The 22,522-nt window shown below is 40.2% G+C and overlaps 1 protein-coding gene across 1 annotated transcript in view; it reads right to left on the reverse strand.

Moving 5' to 3' along the window:
• Positions 1 to 22,522, reverse strand: part of NVL (nuclear VCP like) — a 56,041-nt gene that overhangs the window by 14,780 nt on the left and 18,739 nt on the right. The window contains exons 13-19 of the mRNA XM_015823979.1: positions 21,951 to 22,218; positions 19,734 to 19,952; positions 17,911 to 18,015; positions 15,935 to 15,997; positions 14,258 to 14,377; positions 11,295 to 11,394; positions 8,919 to 9,025 (exon numbers count right to left, since the gene is read on the reverse strand). Of these exons, the coding sequence (XP_015679465.1) occupies positions 8,919 to 9,025; positions 11,295 to 11,394; positions 14,258 to 14,377; positions 15,935 to 15,997; positions 17,911 to 18,015; positions 19,734 to 19,952; positions 21,951 to 22,218 (982 nt within the window). The remainder of the gene's footprint in view (positions 1 to 8,918; positions 9,026 to 11,294; positions 11,395 to 14,257; positions 14,378 to 15,934; positions 15,998 to 17,910; positions 18,016 to 19,733; positions 19,953 to 21,950; positions 22,219 to 22,522) is intronic.

Genomic DNA, 22,522 nt, shown 5'->3' on the forward strand with positions numbered 1-22,522 from the left:
TTTAGAATAGGATTCTAATTGAAATTTAGAATAGAATTCTAGGGACTTGTAACTTTAAAATGGAACTAATTCATTAAAAACATTTTTCATGTTTACTGGACATCCCTGTGGTTGTTGAAGAAACATTGGCTATCAGATTTTTTTATGCTGGAGATGTTTAAAAGAATTAACACATATTATTTGGGCTTGATCTTTATTTTGGTTTAAAGATGGGGATGTAAAGTTAAATTATACCAAAAGCATTTTGTAGCAGCAATGCTACAATTATGTGCACTCCTGAGCTATGAGTCTGAACTTGTGGAAGAAGTACAGGGAATCTTCCTTTAATGACTACTAGTTCAATGACTATTCAATTTTATGATAATTAGTGATAATTCAAAGTTCTGGCTGTTGCAACATCTCTACAGTCATGTGATCCTGATTTCCAATGTTGCCTGTCAGTTTCCCATAAACAAAGTCATTGGGAAGTTGGCAAAAAGTCAGAAGCCTAGGTGTAGATGACCTGGCATAAAGCACAGAAGGTAGGGCTCTTGAATGGTTATCTCTTCAGATCTTTGTAGTTCTGAACAGTATGCATAGAGGACTTCTCTAACTGAAAGATTAAATCTGGCTTTCTGATTAAAAGATTATTCTGTGTAGCTGATGGGACTTGTTTTAGATAGAGATTGGATAATAAATGCCATAGGCAAAACTCTTGCCTCTGCAGGTTTTTCTACAAATATAATAAATGAGATCTTTTTGCTGGGTATTTTAAACAGAAAATATAGTAAAGAAATACGGTATTTAATTCTACATACAACAACGGCAGCAAGAATAGCATACGCACAGTTCTGGAAAAATGAGAATATACCATCAGAGGAAGAAGTGATAAAGAAAATCCTGGACTGTGCTGAGATGGACAAATTAACAAAAGAGATAAAAGAAAAGGAAGACACAGAATACTATTTAATATGGAACAAGTGGTATGACTGGCTAGAGAGTAGAAATAAGAGAGAATAAATGTGGAAAGGTTAAACGTGGAAAATGTGTATATAATAATGTATGAAGGATGAAAAATGCAAATAAGAAATAATGGGGCAATAAGGACAAATACTCTAAAGAAGAATAAGGGGGGAAATGTAAATAATAGAAGATTACTGTTACGAAGTTGCTGTTAAAATATATACTGTGTATATATGTGTATTATGTTTTGTTTTGTTGGTTTAAATAATAATAATAAAAAAAAATGATGGAGAACCTCTGGTCCATTGGCTGAATTTGGTTGGCCAACCCTTCTCATGTCATTTTGCAAAACAAGTGAGCAATTGCTTTAAGACACTGGCAGTGTCTTAATGCAAAGAATCCCTGTTATTTAATTCCTTAGGGTCTTTATTACTCATTCATTCATTCATTCATTCGTTCGTTCGTTCGTTCGTTCGTTCGTTCGTTCGTTCGTTCGTTTGTTTGTTTGATTTTTACCCCGCCCTTCTCCTTGCGGACTCAGGGCGGCTAACAGCCTGATAAAAACAAATACAAAAAATACCAAAATACTATCATTAAAACATAATTAAAAAGAAAAAAGAAAAGAAAAGAAAGAGATTCCCTGGTATGCTGTGGGAGGAATAGTGTTGAGGGACAGTTTCCAAGGATTTTGGAGAAGAAAAGCTGCTCCTCATGTCATAGAGAATTGAAAATGATATTTTAACATAAAGAATAATTCTAAGTAAAAGAAATAATCAACTTACTCCTTGCATGATTAGACACAACAACATGGAAGAGCATGTAAGGCTAGTAAGGACAATACTTGAGAAGTTGTGTAAAGCCCAGTTGTATGCAAAGCTATCTAAATGTGACTTCAACAAGACCAGTCTAGACTACGTGGGGTACCACATCTTCAAGGATGGGGTGGAAATGGTGAAAGTAATCCTGGAATGGGAAACCCCAGACTAGGAGACAGTTACAGAGTTTCCTGAGATTTGCAAACTTTTATCGGCAGTTCATTCCCACGTTTGCCCAGACAGTCGTGCCCATCACCAACTTTCTCAAGAGGGGGGGGAGGGGTGAAATCCAAACCGAGCCAGCCACTAAATTGGTCCATTGAATGCCAAGCGGCTTTCGAAAAACTGAAGTGGTTCTTTGCTGCAGAGGCAGTTTTGAAACACCCAAACCCAGATGAGCCTTTTGTAATCCAGGCAGGTACTAGTGATGTGGCAGTGGGGGCAGTTTTACTCCAGCGGAACGAAAAAAGGGAGTTGCAGTCCTGTGCCTATACGTCTCACAAGTTAACTGATACGGAGAAGCATTGGACCATCTGGGAGAAGGAGGCTTATGCTGTCCGGTGGACTCTTCTGACATGGAGGCAATTTCTAGAGCAGGGCTTTTCAACCTTTTCACACATTGTACCACTTTTAGGATATGGCAACATCCAAGTATCACCAGTCGCCTAGCAAGGTGTCAAAAACTTGATGACCCCCCCCCCAAAAAAGAAAAAAAGTGATAAAGTACAGGTAGTCCTCGACTTACAACAGTTCACTTGGTGACTGTTCAAAGTTACAATGGCACTGAAAAAACTGCCCCCAAAGCCACAGCCAAGCAAGACACCTGCCTACCCGCCTGGCAGCGCTCTTCCTCCTGTCTGAGGTTTTCATTGTTGTGAGCATTTCTGTTGAGGATTGGAAGTGGGGGTGGGGTGGGTTGTGTTTGGTTTTTATTCCCCCCCGTCTGCTGGGTGGTTGCAGCAGGTTTTGATCACTTCACATGACCCTGGGACACTGTGACCGTCATAAATATGAATCAGTTGCCAAGCATCTGAATGTAAATCACAAGACCCTGGAGATGCTGTAACATTCCAGCTGATCGATGCTTCTTCTGGGCTCAGCAGAAGCACCAGGATCAGCGCTGAGTTCCAGCTGGACCCTGGTGCTGATCCTGGCGCTTCCACTGAGCCCTGACAGCCCTGCAGCTCCACCCATCTCTCGCTCAGGCTTGTGCAGTGCTGCCACTGGTTCAGCTCATTCCCCTCCCCCGCTACTACTTTTCTAGGATGGTCGCGTACCACCTGCCAGGTGCCAATGTACCACAGGTTGTACCCATACCACTGGTTGAAAAGCCCTGTTCTAGAGGGCAGTAAGATCCCTTTAAGGTGTGGCTTGACCACAAGAACCTAGAGGCATTAAAGACCCCAAAGAAGCTATCACCTAAGCAAGTCCGGTGGGCTCAGTATTTTAACCGCTTTAATTTCACCCCTTGCTATGTGCCGGGGGGGGGAATTTCCTAGTGGATGCCCTCTCTCATATGCCTCAGCACAGAAGTGCCCGAGAAGTAGTTAATTCCATCATCCCATCCAGGCAACATGTAGCACCAACATTACAAAGCAGCAGAGAATGGCATCTCTGCAGCCAGCTAGAGACTCATTGACATAGCTGCTAAAATATGCTGGTGGTGGTGGTGGGGGAATGAATGGTTCCAAAGGCATATGGATGACTTAATGTTAAGGGAGGGCTTGGCATAGAAGGGGAGCAAATTGTATGTCTAAGCCAGCAGAGGAGCCACAACACAAAACTCCCAGGGCATTTTGGGTTTGTGAAAACCCTTCATTTGGCAAAGAGACAGTTCTGGTGGCTAAAGATGAAAAAGGACACAGAACCCTCTGTGTGCATCCATGAAATGTCTACCTGGGAAGCCTCCAGGCTTGCTACAATCGGTAGCAACCCAGCTAACCCATGGGAGAAGATATCCATGGACTTTATCACTGCGTTGCCTAAGAGTGCTGGGAACACAGTAATATGGGCTGTCATCAACCTGTTCTTGAAGCAAGCACACTTTGTGGCATGTCCTAAGATTCCTTCTGCCTGGGTTCTGGCCAAGATGTTTGTGCAACACATCTAGAGACTATACGGGGTCCCAAAGTGCATTATCTTGGACGGGTGTGCAATTTACCTCAAAATTTTGGCAGGAATTTTTGAAAATGCTCCTCCCGGGGACTTAGCTCCGCCTATCATCCTAGTACCAATGGGGCTGCTGAACGCGCCAACTCATTAGTAGATCAATACCTGCATTTTTATGTAAATTATTCACAGACTAATTGGGCTTTCTAATTGCCTTTCGCAGCGGTGGCAACTTGGTGCACAGGAGCACAGGTTTTACCTCTTTCAAAGTGGCCACAGGGATTGAGTTTGTGTCCATGCCAGAGCTCCCACAGGAAGCCACATCCTCAGTCATGAGTTGACTGGATGGATACTCTAAAAGCCACATGGCTCGAAATGCGTGAAGCGCTAAATAAATCTAGGGAAAGTCAAAAAAGGCAAGCAGATTGGAGAAGGTTCTCCCCCCCAGAGAGAATTTAGAGTGGGAGGTAAGATGTATTTGTCCATCAAGTATCTAAATCTGAGGCAACCTTGCAAAAGGTTAGGTCCCAAATGCATAGGGCCTTTCCAAATCATCTGGATCATGAATCCGGTAATGGTGGAGCTGAAATTGCCAAAAAGCCTCAGGTGGGTTCATCGGGTATTTCACTGCAGTCTTTTAAAACCTTTTCGAGAATCTGGCTTGAGGCCAGTCAAAGAACCACTTCCTCCTCCCATCCTAGTTAAGGGAGAGGAGCACTAGGACAGGGCTTTTCAACTGGTGGTACGCGTATCACTTGTGGTACATTAATGAGTGACAGGTGGTACGCAGCCCTGCCTAGCCAAGTGTAGTGGACTTACTGTGAGAGAGTCCTCTGGAGCTGCAGAGTGGCTGGGGCAAGCTCACTTCTGGCTCACCCTCCCCCATGAGAAAGGAGGAGGAGACAGGAGAGACTATAAAAGGAGGCAGTTTGGGCAGAAGAGGGAGAGAGAGAAAAAGAAGCAGCCTTGGGAGGAGGTGGAGTCAGCTCTAGCTGCACCGAAGGGGAAGAAGGAGGGGGGGCATGAGCCGATCTATAACTTCTGCGGCAGCCACCTGTGCTGGCAGCAACAAACAGGCAAGAAATTCAGCAGGGGAGGGGTTGCCCTCCACGAGGAATGAAGAAAGGTAGCATCAGCTATAGGTGAGACATGGAGGGAGGGAGGGAGATGGAGAGTGGAAGGATTCCTATGTGCTTTCATGACTTTGAAGTTCTGGGATTTGTGCAATGAGGGCTTTGTGTTATTAAGGAGTGTTTGGCAATTTCTATTTGGCTGATGGCTGGTGTTAGCTTCTATTGCTCTGCTATTGTTAGCTGTAAGTTTTGCTGCAAGGGATTTTGAAGTATTTTTCTTCTGAATGGATTTTGCCTGTAGCATTCCTTTACTTATGAATGGAGCCATTTGGGGAGGTTGCCTTAGCCAATACTTACTACATTTTATTTCTTCCTTATAGTGCCAGCTGTGCTCCTTAACTTTCCTTTCTAGCCAATAGCTAATTCTTAAAGGGGAATGTGCCTTTTTAAGCTAGTTCACTCAGCAGCTTGTCTTTTCTGTCTCTGGAGGCTTTTCCTTGTTTAATGAATATATGGAAGAGGGAAAATGGGGGGGGGGTTCAAATTCTTCCTTCAGAAGGAGGTGGGCATGAGAAAGAGGGAGGCAGGGAAGGAGGGAGAGAGAGAACTCCCACCTTAGCACTTGGCCACCAGCAGCCCTGCCATTGACTTTGCTTGTCAAAAGGTTGCAAAAGGGGATCACATGACCCTGGAACACTGTGACCATCATAAATATGAATCAGTTGCCAAGCATCCAAATATAAATCACATGACCCTGGGCATTGTGCAATGGTCATAAGTGTGAAAAATGGTCATAGGTCATTTCAGTGAGAGGACAGGTTCTGGCCTCCTTCTAAATGGCATTTTTTCAATAATTCGAAGAATATTTACATATCCCTCTCAATCTCTTTTTCATAGGTTGTAATATGTTCATTCTTGTAGCTCTTCTGTGAATCTGGTCTAGTTTGTGTGAACCCTTCTTAAAGTGTTAATTTAACTATATACAATATTTGAAAAGAAACTAACCAATACAAAATAAATTGGTGCTACTTCTTATTGGTAAGCCTAAGACTCATGTTCTTTTTTTCAACCATATTTATTTTCTACCTTAAAAGAGCCAAGAAATTGTATTATCAATTTTCATCAGTCATGATCAGAGAAGGTTCCAGAAAGAGGGCTGGGAAGCTGCATTCAGTCCTGAGATCATAGGCTGCCACACCTGGCTTGCTTAACACAATATAAACATCAAGTTTGTTTTTCCTTCAGCTCTGTTCCATCTGGCACAAAGAAGTATTTGTGATGGCCAACATGAAATTTATACAATTCTTTCAATATTTATGTAGTTCTTGTTCCCATCAGAAGAGAGAACCCACATTCAATAGGCAATGCCGTAATTTATGAAGAGTCTGTTGGCCTTTCTCCATATGTGTTGTAAGTTGCATAGTGACAAATCTATGCAATTAAAAAAACAAGCAGTGCGTGCAGTACTGAAAGTTCATGACATTTATACTTCAATGCTGACATCTGACATCAAAAGTTAACTTATTATATAATTTTAGTTTCACCCTTTCATCAACTTCAGCAATTATTAACAATGCAATCCGAGGAACCCTCCTGTCTTTTTAAACATGAGAGGACAGTATGATTCTCTAAATTAGGTTTGGATGATTTCTTGACAGCTGGTTATAAACATAAATTTATGCTCACATTGAGGAATACTTGGAACAGGTTTGGAATATTTGGAATAGGTTTTCAGAAAATCAGGTTCATTCAGCCAAGATAAAACAACTTGCAGTCTTGAACCTGGCAGGATTAATAAATGACAATATAATGGGGGAATGCAATCTCTGGATTGCAGTCTCTAAGATCTCAGGTCCTATTTGTGTTCCAAGAGTCCCCCTACACTTGGGATAAACTCTCATGCAGTCCTGAAATCACTGAACAAGCAAGATGTAAATGCAATAAACTAAAAATGTTTAGTAAATATGTTTGTGGAATAATTGCAGTAAATACATAATATTGAAAAAGACATCCAATGATTGAGTACAGGAAATTGCACTGTCCATCTGATCTTTCAATCCAGCGATTAAAACACACCTATTTAGATGCTCAATCAAAACTTTTGTATATGTTGCTCTTTAGATGCTATCTATGTAGATAATATACTGGTACTTTGCAGAGGCTCCCTGAAAACTAGTCAAGGGAACCCTAAAATTACAAATGCTTTACCCTGTTAAATCAGTACCATATCAAAAGATTCACTGTTATTTGGTAGAAAATATCGAAGCTGAAAATCTATATACAATGAATTCAGTAGGATTTAGTAATTTAAAATCAACAAGGTATATTAATCTATTTCAAACTAGTCTTAAAAAGTCACAATATAGCTAATAGTGAACCACAAATTTTGGCTTGGACGTTGGTCTTAAGGTAAGAATTAGATTCAAGAGGAGGGGAGGATGGCCAAGAATTAGTTACCTCTATTATTACTGCACTTTGTAGAATTTTCAGTTCAGCAAAGCAAATTGCTAAGAGCAAAACTGCTACCTCCACAGCTTTTGCTTTGTACTATTATACAAAATTTTGTTTGGAGTGACTATCTAACAACCATACATTGATATAGTTTTAATCACACTGCCAACTACATATGTCATCCTGTTACAGAAAAAAACCACCATAAGGGAAATTAGAAACTTGCTTCCTGAGTACATGAAAATGAGAATTTGAGTGACTAAGAGTGGAATTTGTTTACAGTTGGCAGAAATGATGTAGCCAGTAGATTTGCAAAGCTTACACAGCAACAAGGATCAGAATGGGCCACTGATTTCCCTTCTCTGTTGTGATTCCTCGCCAGCCAGTGGATCCGAAAGCTGAGTCTGAGGACTCAGATGAGGAGGAGGGGCTGGAGTGACATTAGAGTCAGAGGAAGGCTCTGAGGAGCTCCAAGACTTACGGTCAGATAAGGAGCCTGGCCCCTCTACTCGCGCTAGGGCTGAGACATAGCTGTGCTGGGAGCCTGAGTTGGACAGTGATGAGGAACAGCTGGGACAAATCCCGGATGCACAAATGCGCAGACAGAAGAAACGAGTGGGACAGAGGAATACAATGGGGTGGCTCCAAAGGCAAAGGAGTAGGCATTAGGAAGCCATGCCTTGGCTGAATTATAAAAGGAGGATGTGTGGGAGGTGCTGGTTGCTGAAGGCAACCATTTGTGCTGAGGATCAGTTTTCTGTGGACTGTGTTTGTTTGCCTTGGACATTGACTCAGGTCTTTGACAATATCTTCAGCTATGATAGCTTAATGGGTTACTTTTGGCCAGTTACTCTTTCTCAGAGCAACCTACCTCGCAGAGCTTCTGTTGTGAGAAAAATTAGTGAAAGGAGTGTTATCTACACCGCTAACATATTCAGTACAAAAGGTGTGATATAAATCAAATAAATAAAATACATAAAAAGGATGTTATGATAGCATCTTAATTTTCCATCTCTCTCTTTTTTCTTGCAGTCTAGTATTGCTGTTAGGTAGTTAAAGATAGAAGTCCCTCACAACTGAGACAAAAAATACGAATACTGTAGTTCGAGAACACCCAATTCAATGTTTGATTAATCTCTGCATATTTGTACAGCATTATGAATGAGTTATATTTGTAGTAAGTAAATGACAAAGAGCAACAAGGAAATGCTATGAAATCTAGTTCGTAACAATGAGAAAAAAAAAATAAAAAGGATTCTTTTCCCTTGTATGTAATTCTTGGGAAAACTATTTTTGCAGCAATGCTACTTGCATCATACTGCACTTACATGAGATGATGGACCAATATTTTGCATTTCTTCTCAGGTCAGAGAAAGTATGACAGAAACTGAAACTAAATTTGCAAGGAAAAAATTCTCCCCAATCTTGCTAGTTTCACAATCCTCAAGGTATATAGAATGTTACTATATATATTAGACTCAAGTTTAAGAACAATACAGTATTGCTTTTTTTAAAAAAAAAAACTTACTTTAGTAATGGTCTTTAAAATCGCAAGGCGATCTGAAGGTGGTGGCAAGCCAACATAAAGTGTTTTATCCAATCTTCCTGGACGCAAAATAGCTGGGTCTATAATATCTGAAGGGAAAATGGGAAAATAATATTAGATGAGTGCAAAACTTTAAAGAAATAAGCACAACACAACCATAGGAAGAATTATGGACCAAATGCATACTTTTTTTTTTCTAACTTACAACTAAAAGAAAATTGGTACAAAATGTCTTACAGATAGTTCACAACTACACGAATAATCTCCAAGATTAAAAAATATATCATACAGTAACAAATGTTGGAAATACCAGAAAACAAAAGGAACATTTACCACATGGGGTGGAGGTATGAAAAAAAACTTAAAAATACTGGAAAGATATACATACGACAATGCAGAAAATTTTGAAAATTAAATTTGGAAGAAAATTACAACTTGTTCCTTCATTAAGCATCATCCCAGAATATATCAACAAGAAATATAATAATATTTTGAGATATACTCTCATAGCAGTTAGAATAAATTTTGCCCAACATTGGTGAAAGAAATTAATTCCAACAATACCTGGTTAGGAACTTAAACTTAGAAAATATATAGCAATGGCAAAATTAACAGCATGCATTCATAATAGAAGTTTAATCAAATTCAAGGAATAATGATTCCCATATATATAATATATTACACAGCATGAAAAATAAAAACACTGATGGTATGGCTTCTAAGTGGGGGGGGCTACATTCCCCCCCTTGAAAAAAAGGCAAATTGGTAGAGGCACAAAAAAGGAGAAAATTAGAAAGGTGTTTGTTTTTTTTTAAATAGCACTTCCCTTTGTTACTGTTATTTTGTTTTGTCTAGTTTTTCTTTTTTAATATAGCAGAATATAATATATAAATAATAAAAATAAGAACAATGCAACAACAGCACAATGGAGACCTTTAGTATTAAGCATTCCCTTCATCTCATTCATTCATTCATTCAATTTTTGTAGTCCCCCCCATCTCAATCAATGACCCTGAGTGGCTTACAATTCCAAAAATATAAAAACAATTAAAACAACAAAATGCGTTCTAAAACAATAAGAACATCCAAAATAAATATACATTGCAGCTATGATATTTAAAGCCAAGAAATGGTATGCTTCAAACATATAACAAATACGTTGATGTAATTTATAGCTGCTTATTAATGCCATCTTTAGTTCTGGATGTAAAAATCAAACAAACTTGTGCTTATTCACACTGACATTTCAAAAATCATAGTTAACATCGATATAATTTTTTTCTTTATGTGGGTTCCTTTGTGTACTTTGAGCTTGGTTGTTTCCTTGCCAACGTTTCATTACCAAACTAAGTAACATCATCAGTGCTTCTTTTTATTTTTAAAGGTTTAAGTTATTCAAACGTTAAGAATGTTAATTATGTCTAGTTAATATTTTATAAACAATACTGTACTCAAATAATATAATGTCCTGCCTATGTCTTAAAATAATATAATAAAACAAATAAAAATATTATTCATTCTTTAAACCCACATTTAAACATTTCTAGAAATAAATATTTTAGCTCAGTAATAGGTATCCCATAGCTTTAAGAAGAGGTGTGCAGATCTCTTGCTTCATAATTAGTTACTTTACTTGCTACTCTAAACTCATGATACTAAAAGGATGGCTATGACAAGTCTCTGCTAGGGACATGCTCTTTCAGGCCCAAAGCCAAACTTTGGAACAAGGATGGGAACACAGAGAACTGAGGCACCTTTTTAAAGCAGCTCTCCCTTTTCCTGGGCTTGTAGGTAGCTTTGGAATCCCAGAAAAATATGCATTTGATTTAAGGAGTGTTGACCACGCATGCTGAGCTCCTTATTGCATCCTATCAGCATCATTTCAATTTAATTGTAGGAAATCACAGCTTAGTATTTTGCATACACAAGGCTTGTTTGAGAAGTTATTGCCCATAAAAATTACTTAAGGAGACCATTTCTTGGCCCTATGCTCACTTACAAGTCTAGTAGCTTCAGTCTGTCCAAAAAACAGTTATTTTCGTATATTAAATTTATATCCCACCTTTCCTTTAGGACTAGGGTACTGGATAAACCATATCATCTTACAATTTTTCCCTGTTCCAACCATCTCATGAGATATCTTTGACCAAAAGGCTCCAGTAATCGTATATAGCTGTGAGTGGTTTTGAAGCAAAATCTCTCTGGTCCTAGCGCACCAAATTCTTTACCCACTATCGTATGCGGAAATATAATTAGCTCATGAATACAAGCCAATTAACTGTCAACTCACAGGCATGTTGCACATGAGCAGAATACAAAAACACTTGAGATTATATCTGATTGTTTGATGATCTATACCTGGTCTGTTTGTGGCTGCCATAATGAAAACTTGACGACGTGATTCCAGGCCATCCATCTCAGTAAGCAATTGGTTCACTACACGGACACTGGCGCCTGACTGTAAGAATAAAAATATGGGGTAAGACAAAAATGGATTTAAAAGAAAACTCCTGGAACGTTCATAATTCCCATATCCTATTCCCTAATTTCCTATTGACCTTTGATCGTTCAAAACAAATAAGCAAACAAAAAAACCAAAATATAAGCATTTCTAATTTATCATACCATGAAATTCTAAAGAACAAAAGGATGTATAGCGAATTAATAGGCACTGGGCCTAGAGCAGAGCCCTGGGGCACCCCACTACACACTTCTCTCCATGTAGATGCAGTTTCATTGAGGACCATACGCTGAGTACGGCTGGTCAGCCAGCTACAGATCCATCTGGTGGTGATGCTGTCTACCCCACATTTTTCTTTACTGAAGTCCAAGTAAATTATATCCAAAGCATTTCTCTGGTCCACTAATTTTGTCACTTGGCCGAAGAATGCAATAAGATTTGTCTGGCATGATCTGTTTTTGACAAACCCATGTTGTCTTTTAGTAATGACTTTGTTTGCCTCTAGGTCAGACATGTCAAACACAAGGCCCGGGGGCCGGATGCGGCCCGCGAAGTGGTTTCATGTGGCCTGTGAAGCCATCCTGGAAACAGTGAGGAAATGGCCCCCGCTGCCTTGGCCCTGGCCCAGGCCAGCCAGGAGCCATGTACAATTTTGTGGTGGCCATCTTGGCACTTGCCCCAGTGGACCATGCCTTGGCACTTGCCCCAGTCCCACCCCCTTCTTCCAGAGACTCTCAGATCTGTCCCACTCCTGCACAGGCATCGTTGACGTGAATGATGTAGAACTGGCCACACCCACCCAGTAGGCCACACCCACTCCATCCACGCCCACCCAGTAGGCCGCACCCACTCTGGCCACAACCACCCGGCCCCCCAAGGGCAACCACAATGCTCAGTGAAATTGAGTTTGACACCTTTGCTCTAGGTGTTCGCTGATTCGTTATTTGATTATCTTTTCCAGAATCTTCCCAGGTATTGAGGTCAGGCTGATAGGACTGTAATTTCCTGGATCCATTTTTTTCTCTTTTTTGAAGATGGGAACTACATCAGCTCTTTTCCTGTCCTCTGGTAGTTCCCCAGTGCTCCAGGATCTTTGAAAAATATAGTTCAGTGGTTCTGAGGTCACATCTGCCAGTTCCTTGAGAACCTTGGGGTGTAATCCATCTGGTCTTCGTGATTTGAACTCGTGTAGGCTGGACAGGTGCTCACTTACCATTTTCTTGCTTATCTTAACTTGTGTTTCTAATCTGTTTTTTATGGTGCTGCTTTTGATAGGTTGGACTGTTTTTTCCCTTTGTGTAAAGACAGATGCAAAAAACGAGTTAAATAGTTCTGCTTTCTCTCTGTTGCTTGTCATCTTCTTGCCATTTCCCCCCACTAATGGACTAATCATTTCCTTAACTTTTTTCTTGTTTTTTTACATGTTGAAAGCTTTTTTTTGTTATTTTTGACTTTGGTCACAAGCCTTCGTTCATTTTGAGCCTTAGTTTTCCTCACTTCATCTTTGCAGGCTTGGACTATTTGCTGATATTCTGCTTTAGTTATGTGCCCCTCTTTCCACTTTTTATACTTGTCCTTTTTATCTTTCAATTTATCAGAGAGTTCTTTATGCAGCCATGGTGGTTTCTTTTGAGAGCTGTTATTTTTTTTCTTCTTTTGGTATTGTGCTAGACTGGGCTTTTATTATCTCACTTTTCAAAACTTCCCAAGTTTCTTGAGTAGTTTTCCCCTTGAAGATTCTCATCCATGGAATTCTTCCCAAGCCCTCTCTAAGTTTATTGAAATTAGCTCTCTTAAAGTCCAAGACTCTAGTTTGACTGTGTTCTATTGCTTCCAGAATGTTGAATTCCAATATTGCATGATCACTTCCCCCCAAGGTTCCTTCTATCATTTCATCTATGTTAGTGAGGATTAGATCCAATATGGCTAATCCCCTAGTTCCCTTCTCTACTTTTTGGGAGACAAAGTTGTCTGCTAGATTTGTCAGAAATCTGTTTGATCTTCCACTTGGTGCAGAGTTTGCCTGCCAGTTGATGTCAGGGTAGTTAAAGTCCCCCATTACTATTGTGATGTGCTTCCTACGTACCTTAGTTAGCTGACTAGCAAAAAGTTCATCTATTTCCTCTGTTTGGTTGGGTGGCCTATAGTATACACCTATGGCAATGTCATTTTCCCCTCCCCTTTTATATTGACCCAAATGCATTCAAGACAGTTTTCATCATTGTTGTGCTTATTTCTGTAGAGATGTAGTTATTTCTTATATAGAGAGCAACTCCACCTCCTCTTTTATTTGGTCTGTTTCTTTTAAATAATTTAAATCCCTGGGTGTTCCATTTGTGGGTTTCATCCCACGTTTCTGTAATGGCAACAATATCGTATCTGCCCTCATTTACCTGAATTTCTAGTTTACTGTTTACTGTTCATACTCTGTGCATTGGTATATAGACATTTGAGTCCTTTATGACTGACCCATTAATGGATTTAGATATGCAGGGTTACATTTCAATTCCAAGTGGAAAAGCAGTTTATGTAATTACTGCTGTAAGAATGCCTAAACCAGAACCCCACATGGCTGGAGTTTGCTTTCTTTTTCCAGAATCACCTTTAAACCTCAAGCAAACAATCACTTAGCTGTGGTAATATAAGGCAGGTCTGCAAAAATAGGTTGACATTTTATTGCAGCGTACAACATTTAGTAATCCCTCTCTTTCCATCTAGATGTGGCATCTGTACAATGCCAGTTTTAATTTACATCACAGGGCTTCTCTGAAAACATACAGAATAACAAACTGATATATATACACTGCAACCTGTATCTCATCTTAATTAAATATCTCTGGGGAATGTTTTAGAGACTCACTTCACGGTCTGATCTCCGAGGGCATAAAGCATCCACTTCATCAAAGAATATGACACAAGGTGCTGAATTTCTTGCACGCTGGAAAACCTGACGGACAGCACGTTCACTTTCCCCCACGTACTAGAAAGAGGAAGGAAAAGGAAATTTCTATGAAATTCTGTAGAATATTATTTTTGCAATCTTATTTAATAAGAAGTTGGATTGTTCAGAGGAATTCCTCTAGGACAGTCAAGGGGTCTCCAACCTTGGCAACTTTAAGACTTGTGGACTTCAACACCCAGAGGAATGAGGAATTCTGGGAGAATCTAGGTCACAAATTAATTCATGCTTAGGATTCTGCCATGACCAGATACAAAACAAGTTTTGAAATTGTACACAGTTTTCTAGCCACAATTACCATCTGCCAATGAGTATAAATTTATGGAACTGAGACAAGATGGAATGACCAAATTCAATTTGTCAGTTCTTTCTCTAATAAATATACTAAGCAAGCCATATTTAATTAGATTTCTTTTCATTTTTGCTTATTGCCTGTCTTTGACGTCTTTGCCTTGCTAGGTCTACTTTTTTCTTGTACTTTCTGTAATTCTGCTTACAAGCAGTCCTCACCTTAGTGACAAGTTACCTAGCAACCATTTGAATTATGACAGACCTCCCAAGAGCTACTGACAACCTGATTTCCAAGTTCCAACAGCTGCAATACATGCACACACACCGGTGATGTGATCACATTTGGGACACTTAGCAACTGGCTTGCGTTTATGGCCATTTGCAGTGTCCTGAAGTCATATGACCGTCATTTTCAGCATTTTTTTTTTGCTAGTTTCTAGTGTTCACTTTCAATTTCTGACAAAAAAGCACCCATTGGAGAAAATGGGTTCACTTACAAACCACCATCCTTGCTTAATGACCACTGCAAAAAACGTTGTAAAATTCAGCATGGTCATATGATGACCTATTTAACAACTGCCAAGACTCACGAACGTGTATTTTTCAGTGACCATTCAAAGTTATGTTGGTGCTGAGTGAAGAGACTGAGCCCTGGTCCCTGAAGTTATTGACTGGTTGGTAACCAGCTTGTATTTACAACCAGCTGCCCTGTTTCTACGATCACATGATTCTATTATGGGCTTCCCTGCCTGTTTCCTATAAGCAAAGTCTATAGGGAAACTGGCAAGGAAGGTCACTTGGATAGGTTTTCCCCCATTCTGGCCTTTCTTTGCTCACATGTACCTCTTTCCTCGGCCTTTCTGTGGTCACATATACGCACGCATGCACCATGCTCTTTTCCAGTCTGAGTTTAAGCCACACACACACCCTCAGCTCATGCATGGCCTATGTTTCCTTGCCCTTGTGGCAGACTACACTCTTTCCTGGGATCCTTCCACTTTCTGCTTAAGGACCTGCACATCTAGAGTTACATCAACTGCTTGGATTGCCCTCATTAAGTGACGCAGTCATGTGACCACTTAGTGATGGCAATTCCGGTCCCAACTGCTGTTGTAATTTGAGAACTATCTGTACTGTAAAAGGAAATGTGTGGTCAATAAATATGTATGCCGCAATCATTTTCATTATATGGATATAGCTCAGTTATGTAGTTCAGTCAAACATTTTTTTTGTATCAGCAAAAGCTTAAAAGACAGTGGTCACCAAGCAAACTAGAAAAAAACTCACCATATTCAATAGTTCAGGGCCTTTCACTGAAATAAAGTTCAGTCCAGATTCATTTGCTACAGCCTAGTAAAAAAATAATTTAGTTACTACATATTATGGTTGGTTCCACAGGCATCCAGATGTTTAGACCAGATGTGACATTTTTATCCACCTACTGAATTCTTCCCAAGGACCTGAGATAGAGAGATTTTCTTGTTTGATGGTTTTAAAGATACTGGCGCAGGATATAGACTGTTCTGAGTAAAGCTGCCCTTTGCAATTGATTTGATGGTGTTCAAGTGGTGCTCCAGATATTTTTGGATTGCACCCAAGGCACCTATCACTATTGGTGCCATCTTTGCCACAGTTGTTTTATTTGTAGGTATTTGTATTTTGTGATTGTCTCCAATTCTTTCTATTCTGCTGTCTCCTAATACTGCCATGTCTGCTATCCAAACTTTTTTCTACCTTATTAACAATTGTTCAGTCTAGGGTATAATGGAGCAGGTGCTTGTCTGTTTGAATTCTAAAGTTCCAGAACACCTTTGCTGCTGCTGCTGCTGCTGCTGCTGCTGCTGCTGCTGCTGCTGCTGCTGCTGCTGCTGCTTCTCCTCCTCCTCCTCCTCCTCCTCCTTCATCATCATCATCATCATCATCATCATCATCATCATCAAGTTGGAAGGGACCTCGGAGGTCATCGAGTCCAACCCCCTGCTCAGGCAGGAAACCTACACCATTTCGGACAAATGGCTGTCCAGTCTCTTCTTAAAAACTTCCAGTGTTGGAGCACTCACCGCTTCTGGAGGCAGGTTGTTCCATTGGTTAATTGTTCTAACTGTCAGGAAGTTTGCTTGCAGGTTAATAGTAATTCTTGCTGATATACCCGTCCACCATTGTTGCTACTTTCTCAAGTTGCTACTTTCTCGAGTTGCTACTTTCTGCAAACTTCTTGCAGCAGCTAACTAGGTGGACTACTATTTCTTCATTTCATATCATAATAATCATCATCATCTTACAATATGCCTTTTATCTATGAAAATCCATATGATATCTTTATACTACCACCATGATGCAACACTGGCTTTCTCAAACACTTCTTTTTAAAAAATATTTACAGTACAGAGAATACAAATCCAGGAACTTAGAAACATACTCAAAATAACTGAGGATCACAATGAATGTGACTGATTTATATAAAGACAGAAAATACCAAATTGCATTTAGCAAGCGCAATATTTTTGATGCAGAAAAATCTATTGATAATTCTGTAAGCAGTATATGTGAGCTACCTTAATTAAATGTGGATTTCTCAAAAAGATTTTGAATGTGGCTCCCAAACAAAAAATGGTCAATTTTTAAAATATCTTTTTACCCTATAAAATACTACAGAAGAATGTCCTTTTTGTCCTTTGATACATCTTTAGAACGTTCAGCCTGTGCTGTTAGATAGAATCATAATATCTGTAGTTTTTCCTCACAATTCATTAGAATATAATTTAGTATCATATGTTGATGACATCTAATTGTCTATTTCTGAACTTCAGAGAGTACTTTGATTCTGGTCTTGATGCATTTGCTTAATGCATTGGGTGAGTTGTGGAATACTCTGTTTACCAGTCTCAGTTAGAAATGCTACTGATAAACAAAGAATTACATATTAATGCATTAAGTAATTATAATGTTCATATATATCCTGAATTTAATTACTTAAGATATTTTTATTCCATGTGTTATTTTCCCAGTAATTAAATTTAATTTGAATAAAGACATGGAGATTTCTTTGGATGCTGATAGACACTTTGTTCTTTGGGATAAAACAAACAAGGTCAAGATGAAAGCAAATTGAAGGATTGGTTAATCAGGTTATCACTGGGGAAAATTCCTTAATGAATTGGAGTCCAAGATTCTAAACGTCAGCAACCACATGCAGTCAGATTGGTGGGAAAAGTGATCCTTAAGTGTTGGAATTCTCTGAGCAAATAAGCAGCCAAAATTACCTTCGCAAGCAGTGTTTTGCCACATCCAGGAGGACCAGCAAGCAGCACCCCAGCTGGAGCTAGAAGTCCAAGGGCTCGGAATTGTTCAGGATTCCTCACAGGTGCCTGTTTAAAAAAACACCTTACATACATTAGTTTTCTTCTGCTATTATCAGTCAGGCAGACCAAGGCACACTAATTAACAAGGAAGTCCTACACCCAGCTTTGTGGCAGCTGGAATGCTGATGGGACAAAGATAGCATAGCTTTTGTGTTTCATGTCCTAATTGGATTACTGCAAAAAAAAATAATTCTATGTGGGTTTACTCTTGAAAATGGTTTAAAAGCTGCACCTGGTGCAGAATGTAGTTCCTCAATTGTTAAAAAGGAAATATAAATGGGACCACATATCACCAGTTCTGTAAGCTCTACATTGACCCAATTCAATGTATTGACATTGATTAAATTGTATTTAAATGATCTTTAATTAAATGATTTGCTCCCCTGATAACAGCCAACTTGAGTTCAGCTTGTGGTGCCATAGCCAGGAATAGGATCTTCCTGGTAGTGACAACCCCATTATTATACACTATTTGGAGGAAGTAGTCCCCTCCTCCTGCGATTCTTTAGGATGCCAGTTGAACATGGCTCACTTTATATAGGAATCTGAAGTGTAAACATTATTTTAGGATCTCTTAGACCAGGGCTCTCAACCTTTTCACCCACTGTACCACTTTTAGGATATGGTAATATCCAAGTACCACCAGTTGCCTAGCAAGGTGTCAAAAACTTGACCAAAAAAAAAAAAAGGAAAAAAGTGATAAAGTACAGGTAGTCCTCGACTTACAACAGTTTGCTTAATGACTGTTTGAAGTTACAAAGGCACTGAAAAAAGTGCCCCCCAAGCCACAGCCGAGCAAGACACCTGCCTGCCCACCCGGCCTCGCTCTTCCTCCTGTCCGAGGTTTTCATTGTTGTGAGCATTTCTGTTGAGGATTGGCAGCGGGGGTGGGGTGGAGGGCATTTGGCTTTTATTCCCCCCGTCTGCAGTAGGTTTTGGTCACTTCACATGGCCCTAGGACACTGTGACTGTCATAAATATGAATCAGTTGCCAAGCATCTGAATGTAAATCACAAGACCCTGGAGATGCTGCAACATTCCAGCTGATTGGTGCTTCTTCAGGGCTCAGCAGAAGCACCAGGATCAGCGCCAAGCTCCAGCTGGACCCTGGCGCTGATCCTGGCACTTCCGCTGAGCCCTGACAGCCCTGCAGCTGCAGCCATCTTTTACACAGGCTTGTGTGGTGCTGCCACTGGTTCAGCTCATTCCCCTCCCCCACTACCACTTTTCTAGGATGGTCGCATACCACCTGCGAGGTGCCAATGTATCGCAGGTGGTACCCGTACCACTGGTTGAAAAGCCCTATTTTAGACTATTATATGGCTATTTATAACCATGAAGCTTATTTAGTATTCTTTCATCAATCAAATTGAGCTCCTTTGGAACCATTCTCACCATCACTATGCCATCATTTTTAGACATTATTTACTTTCCTTGGATTAATACCTTCATTATACTAACAATGGACCAAAAGTCCTCTGATACTAAATACTAAAACTAACAGGAATAAGCTTCCCTTTCAAAATGGAGCAATAATAAGCAATTTAGTTTGCTGTTAACTTTGTAAATCAAAGCAAAGCTGATTTCCTTGCACATCCTTTTATGCAAAATGCACTACATGCCTTTAATTCAGAGTGGCTGGAAGACTCCCATAGTTAATTTCAGAAAGTGAGGACCATCTCATATAGAGTACATCAACATTTGGTGAAAGCATCCACTCATACCAATATAGCCATGGTCAGCTCCTCCCGAACCTCTTCCAGGGCTCCAATATCTGCCCAGGTCACATCAGGAACGGTGACAAAGCCTTCTCTCTTTGCAGAGGGTTGCACCGAAGAGAGAGCAAGAGTGAAATCCTTCAGCTCAATGCACAACTTCTGCAGCTGAGCCTCCCCCAGGGGATCTGGTTCCTTCAGCAACTGGAGCAATCTTTGCAATTCATCCTAAAGAAGAGAAATTAGAGGAGGAGGAGGAAAATAAAACGAAACTAGATTAGACTGTGGGTAAAAGAAGCACACCCTTAAGTTTACCGATAAAAATCTGGAGTCCAAATGTAAGGTATTTTAAAATGCTTACAGTAATGACAGCTAGTATGGATTTTTCAAGATAATCTTTATTTTTTATTGATTTCTTTACCAGATTAACAGATTGTAGGAATATTGTGATGGGTTTTTTTTTAAAAAAAACATAAAATACTGATAAGTAATTGCCTTTAGTGGAATAGGAACATTTTTCTCTTTCCATTACATAATGCCCACTAATCCTCGTTTTAAAATTTTCTGGAGATTTTCTCTTACATGTGACAGGGACATTTAATAACCCAAACTTCTTTCATTCCAATAGTGGTCACAACTGGTGCACTAGATGAAGACGTATCAAGGTCCTCTGGCCATTGCTGTTAGCTGTACCCTGAGCAGTAGCTGTGAGTCCAAGAGGACTCTCAAGTTTCAAGTCCATTCAGCACAGGGAGTGTGACTCCATCCTGAACTAAAGATAGAATCTCTCTAGAATCATATGGTTTATCAGTCTAGAACAGTGATGGCGAACCTTTTAGAGACTGAGTGCCCAAAAACATCCCCGCCCCCCACCTGCCCCTGCTCCACCCTCCACTCTGCCCCATCCGCAGGGCCACCCACCACCTCCACGGCCCGCTGCAGATCACCCAGGCGGCCCTGCAGTGCCATGGCGGCCACACCCTCCGCCTATCCCCCACAGCATCATCTGCGCACAATGGGGCGTGAGGGCAGAGTCTTGTCCTCATTGCCCAGCTGCCATGTCCTTGGCTGCGCTGCTGTGCTGCTCCACATGGGCCGCACCCAGGGGCGACTCTTCTCCAGGGGGGGCTGTTGGTGAGGAGGGGGCCACAGGGAGAGGTGGGGCTGGGGCGACAGCACACGTGCCCACAGAAAGGACTCTGAGTGCCGCCTCTGGCACAGGTGCCATAGGTTCGCCATCACTGGTCTAGAATGATTCTGTTTTACTGGGGTTATGCTTTAGCCAGTTCTTTGCCATCTACACCAAATTGCATCCAAGTACTGGATGGCATTATTGCCTGGCTGAGACTGAAATAGTACTGTGTCTGTCATCAGTATGCTGATGATGATTCTAATCTTTTGACAGATAATTTTCATAGAACCTATTTCATAGACTAGATAATAAATAAACTAGATGATTTCATCCACCAGTTTCATGTAGATATTCAACATGAGTGGGGATAACATCAATCCTTGTGGTATCCTATAACTGAGGAGCCTAGAGCACATTCTCTCCACCATTATTCCCAATGATTGGTAGTAACTTTTTGGAGTGGAGGAGAACCAGTGCATTCACTGCTCCCCATCCTTAAGTCAGGAGGAGGCAGTCATAACATCAAGGGTGGGTAATTATGGCAATTTTACGACCTGTGGACTTCAACTCCCATGCTGGCTCAGGAATTCTGGGAAGTCCATGGGTCATAATGTTGCCATAGTTGGCCATCCCTACATGACATGTTCAGTGGTATTGAAAGCCAGAGAGATTAAGCATTATTAAAAGGTTCATACTCCTATTTCATGGCTCCTCTCCCTATGTCCTTCAGACTAGAACTACAACCAGCCAGCCAGCCAGATGCCTTCAAGTTGAGTCCTGGCAACTGCCTGGACTAGTTCCTGCATTTTTCTTGGCAAGATTTTGGAAATAGTTTGCCATTGTCCCCTTCTTAGGGCTGAGAGAGAGTGACTGGCTCAAGACCACTCAGGTGGACTTCCATCTAACTTTCCCATTTTCTGGACTGATACCTTAACTACTACACTAAGCTGGCTCTATATTTAGTTATACATTTTTATTTTCATTTTTAATATATCTGCCGTTAATATATACAATTTTCTTCTAGGAAAATCCCCTCTTTTATATACCCAAACATGGAACAAATAGATATAATAAGCTATATATGAAATATATACTTTAGTAGGAAGATCTTGTTCTTCGGTATCTTTTTTCACATTTTGTTCTGTTCTCCTTTGCATGTCTTGTCCAGGTGCTACTTCTTCATTTTTCGTAACTTCACATTTCCTGTTTAGTTTAACAAGGACTCTGTTAACTGTGCACATTGCCGCCTCACGGCAAAGGGCCATAAGGTCAGCCCCAACGTAGCCTGGTGTCATGTGAGCCAAATGTCCAAAATCAAAAGATTCTTGAAGTCGAAGCTTTCGACACAATGTCTTCAGAATTCTGCTGAAAAGAAAATGAAGATGGATTTTGAGGCTGAACTTATATCCAAAAATCCCAGATTATTTAATTAATTAAACATATTTAATGTTGTTTTAATAATTTATTTTGAGCCACCTTCCAAAAGAAAGAGCTTGATGAAACCATTTCTGTTTAGCCCTCCCCAACCCCCAAAGGGCATAATCTGTGAAAAGATTAAGATATGGAGTGTTCAAAATATTAGGAATATGTCTAATTCTATGTTGAGACAATATTTAGAAAACATTAGAAGCATTTAAATATCTATGCTGAAATAATTCTGACTACC

The sequence above is a fragment of the Protobothrops mucrosquamatus genome, unplaced genomic scaffold, assembly GCF_001527695.2.
Source record: "Protobothrops mucrosquamatus isolate PMUCROS unplaced genomic scaffold, P.Mucros_1.0 scaffold_3, whole genome shotgun sequence".
NCBI classification, from domain to species: domain Eukaryota; kingdom Metazoa; phylum Chordata; class Lepidosauria; order Squamata; family Viperidae; genus Protobothrops; species Protobothrops mucrosquamatus.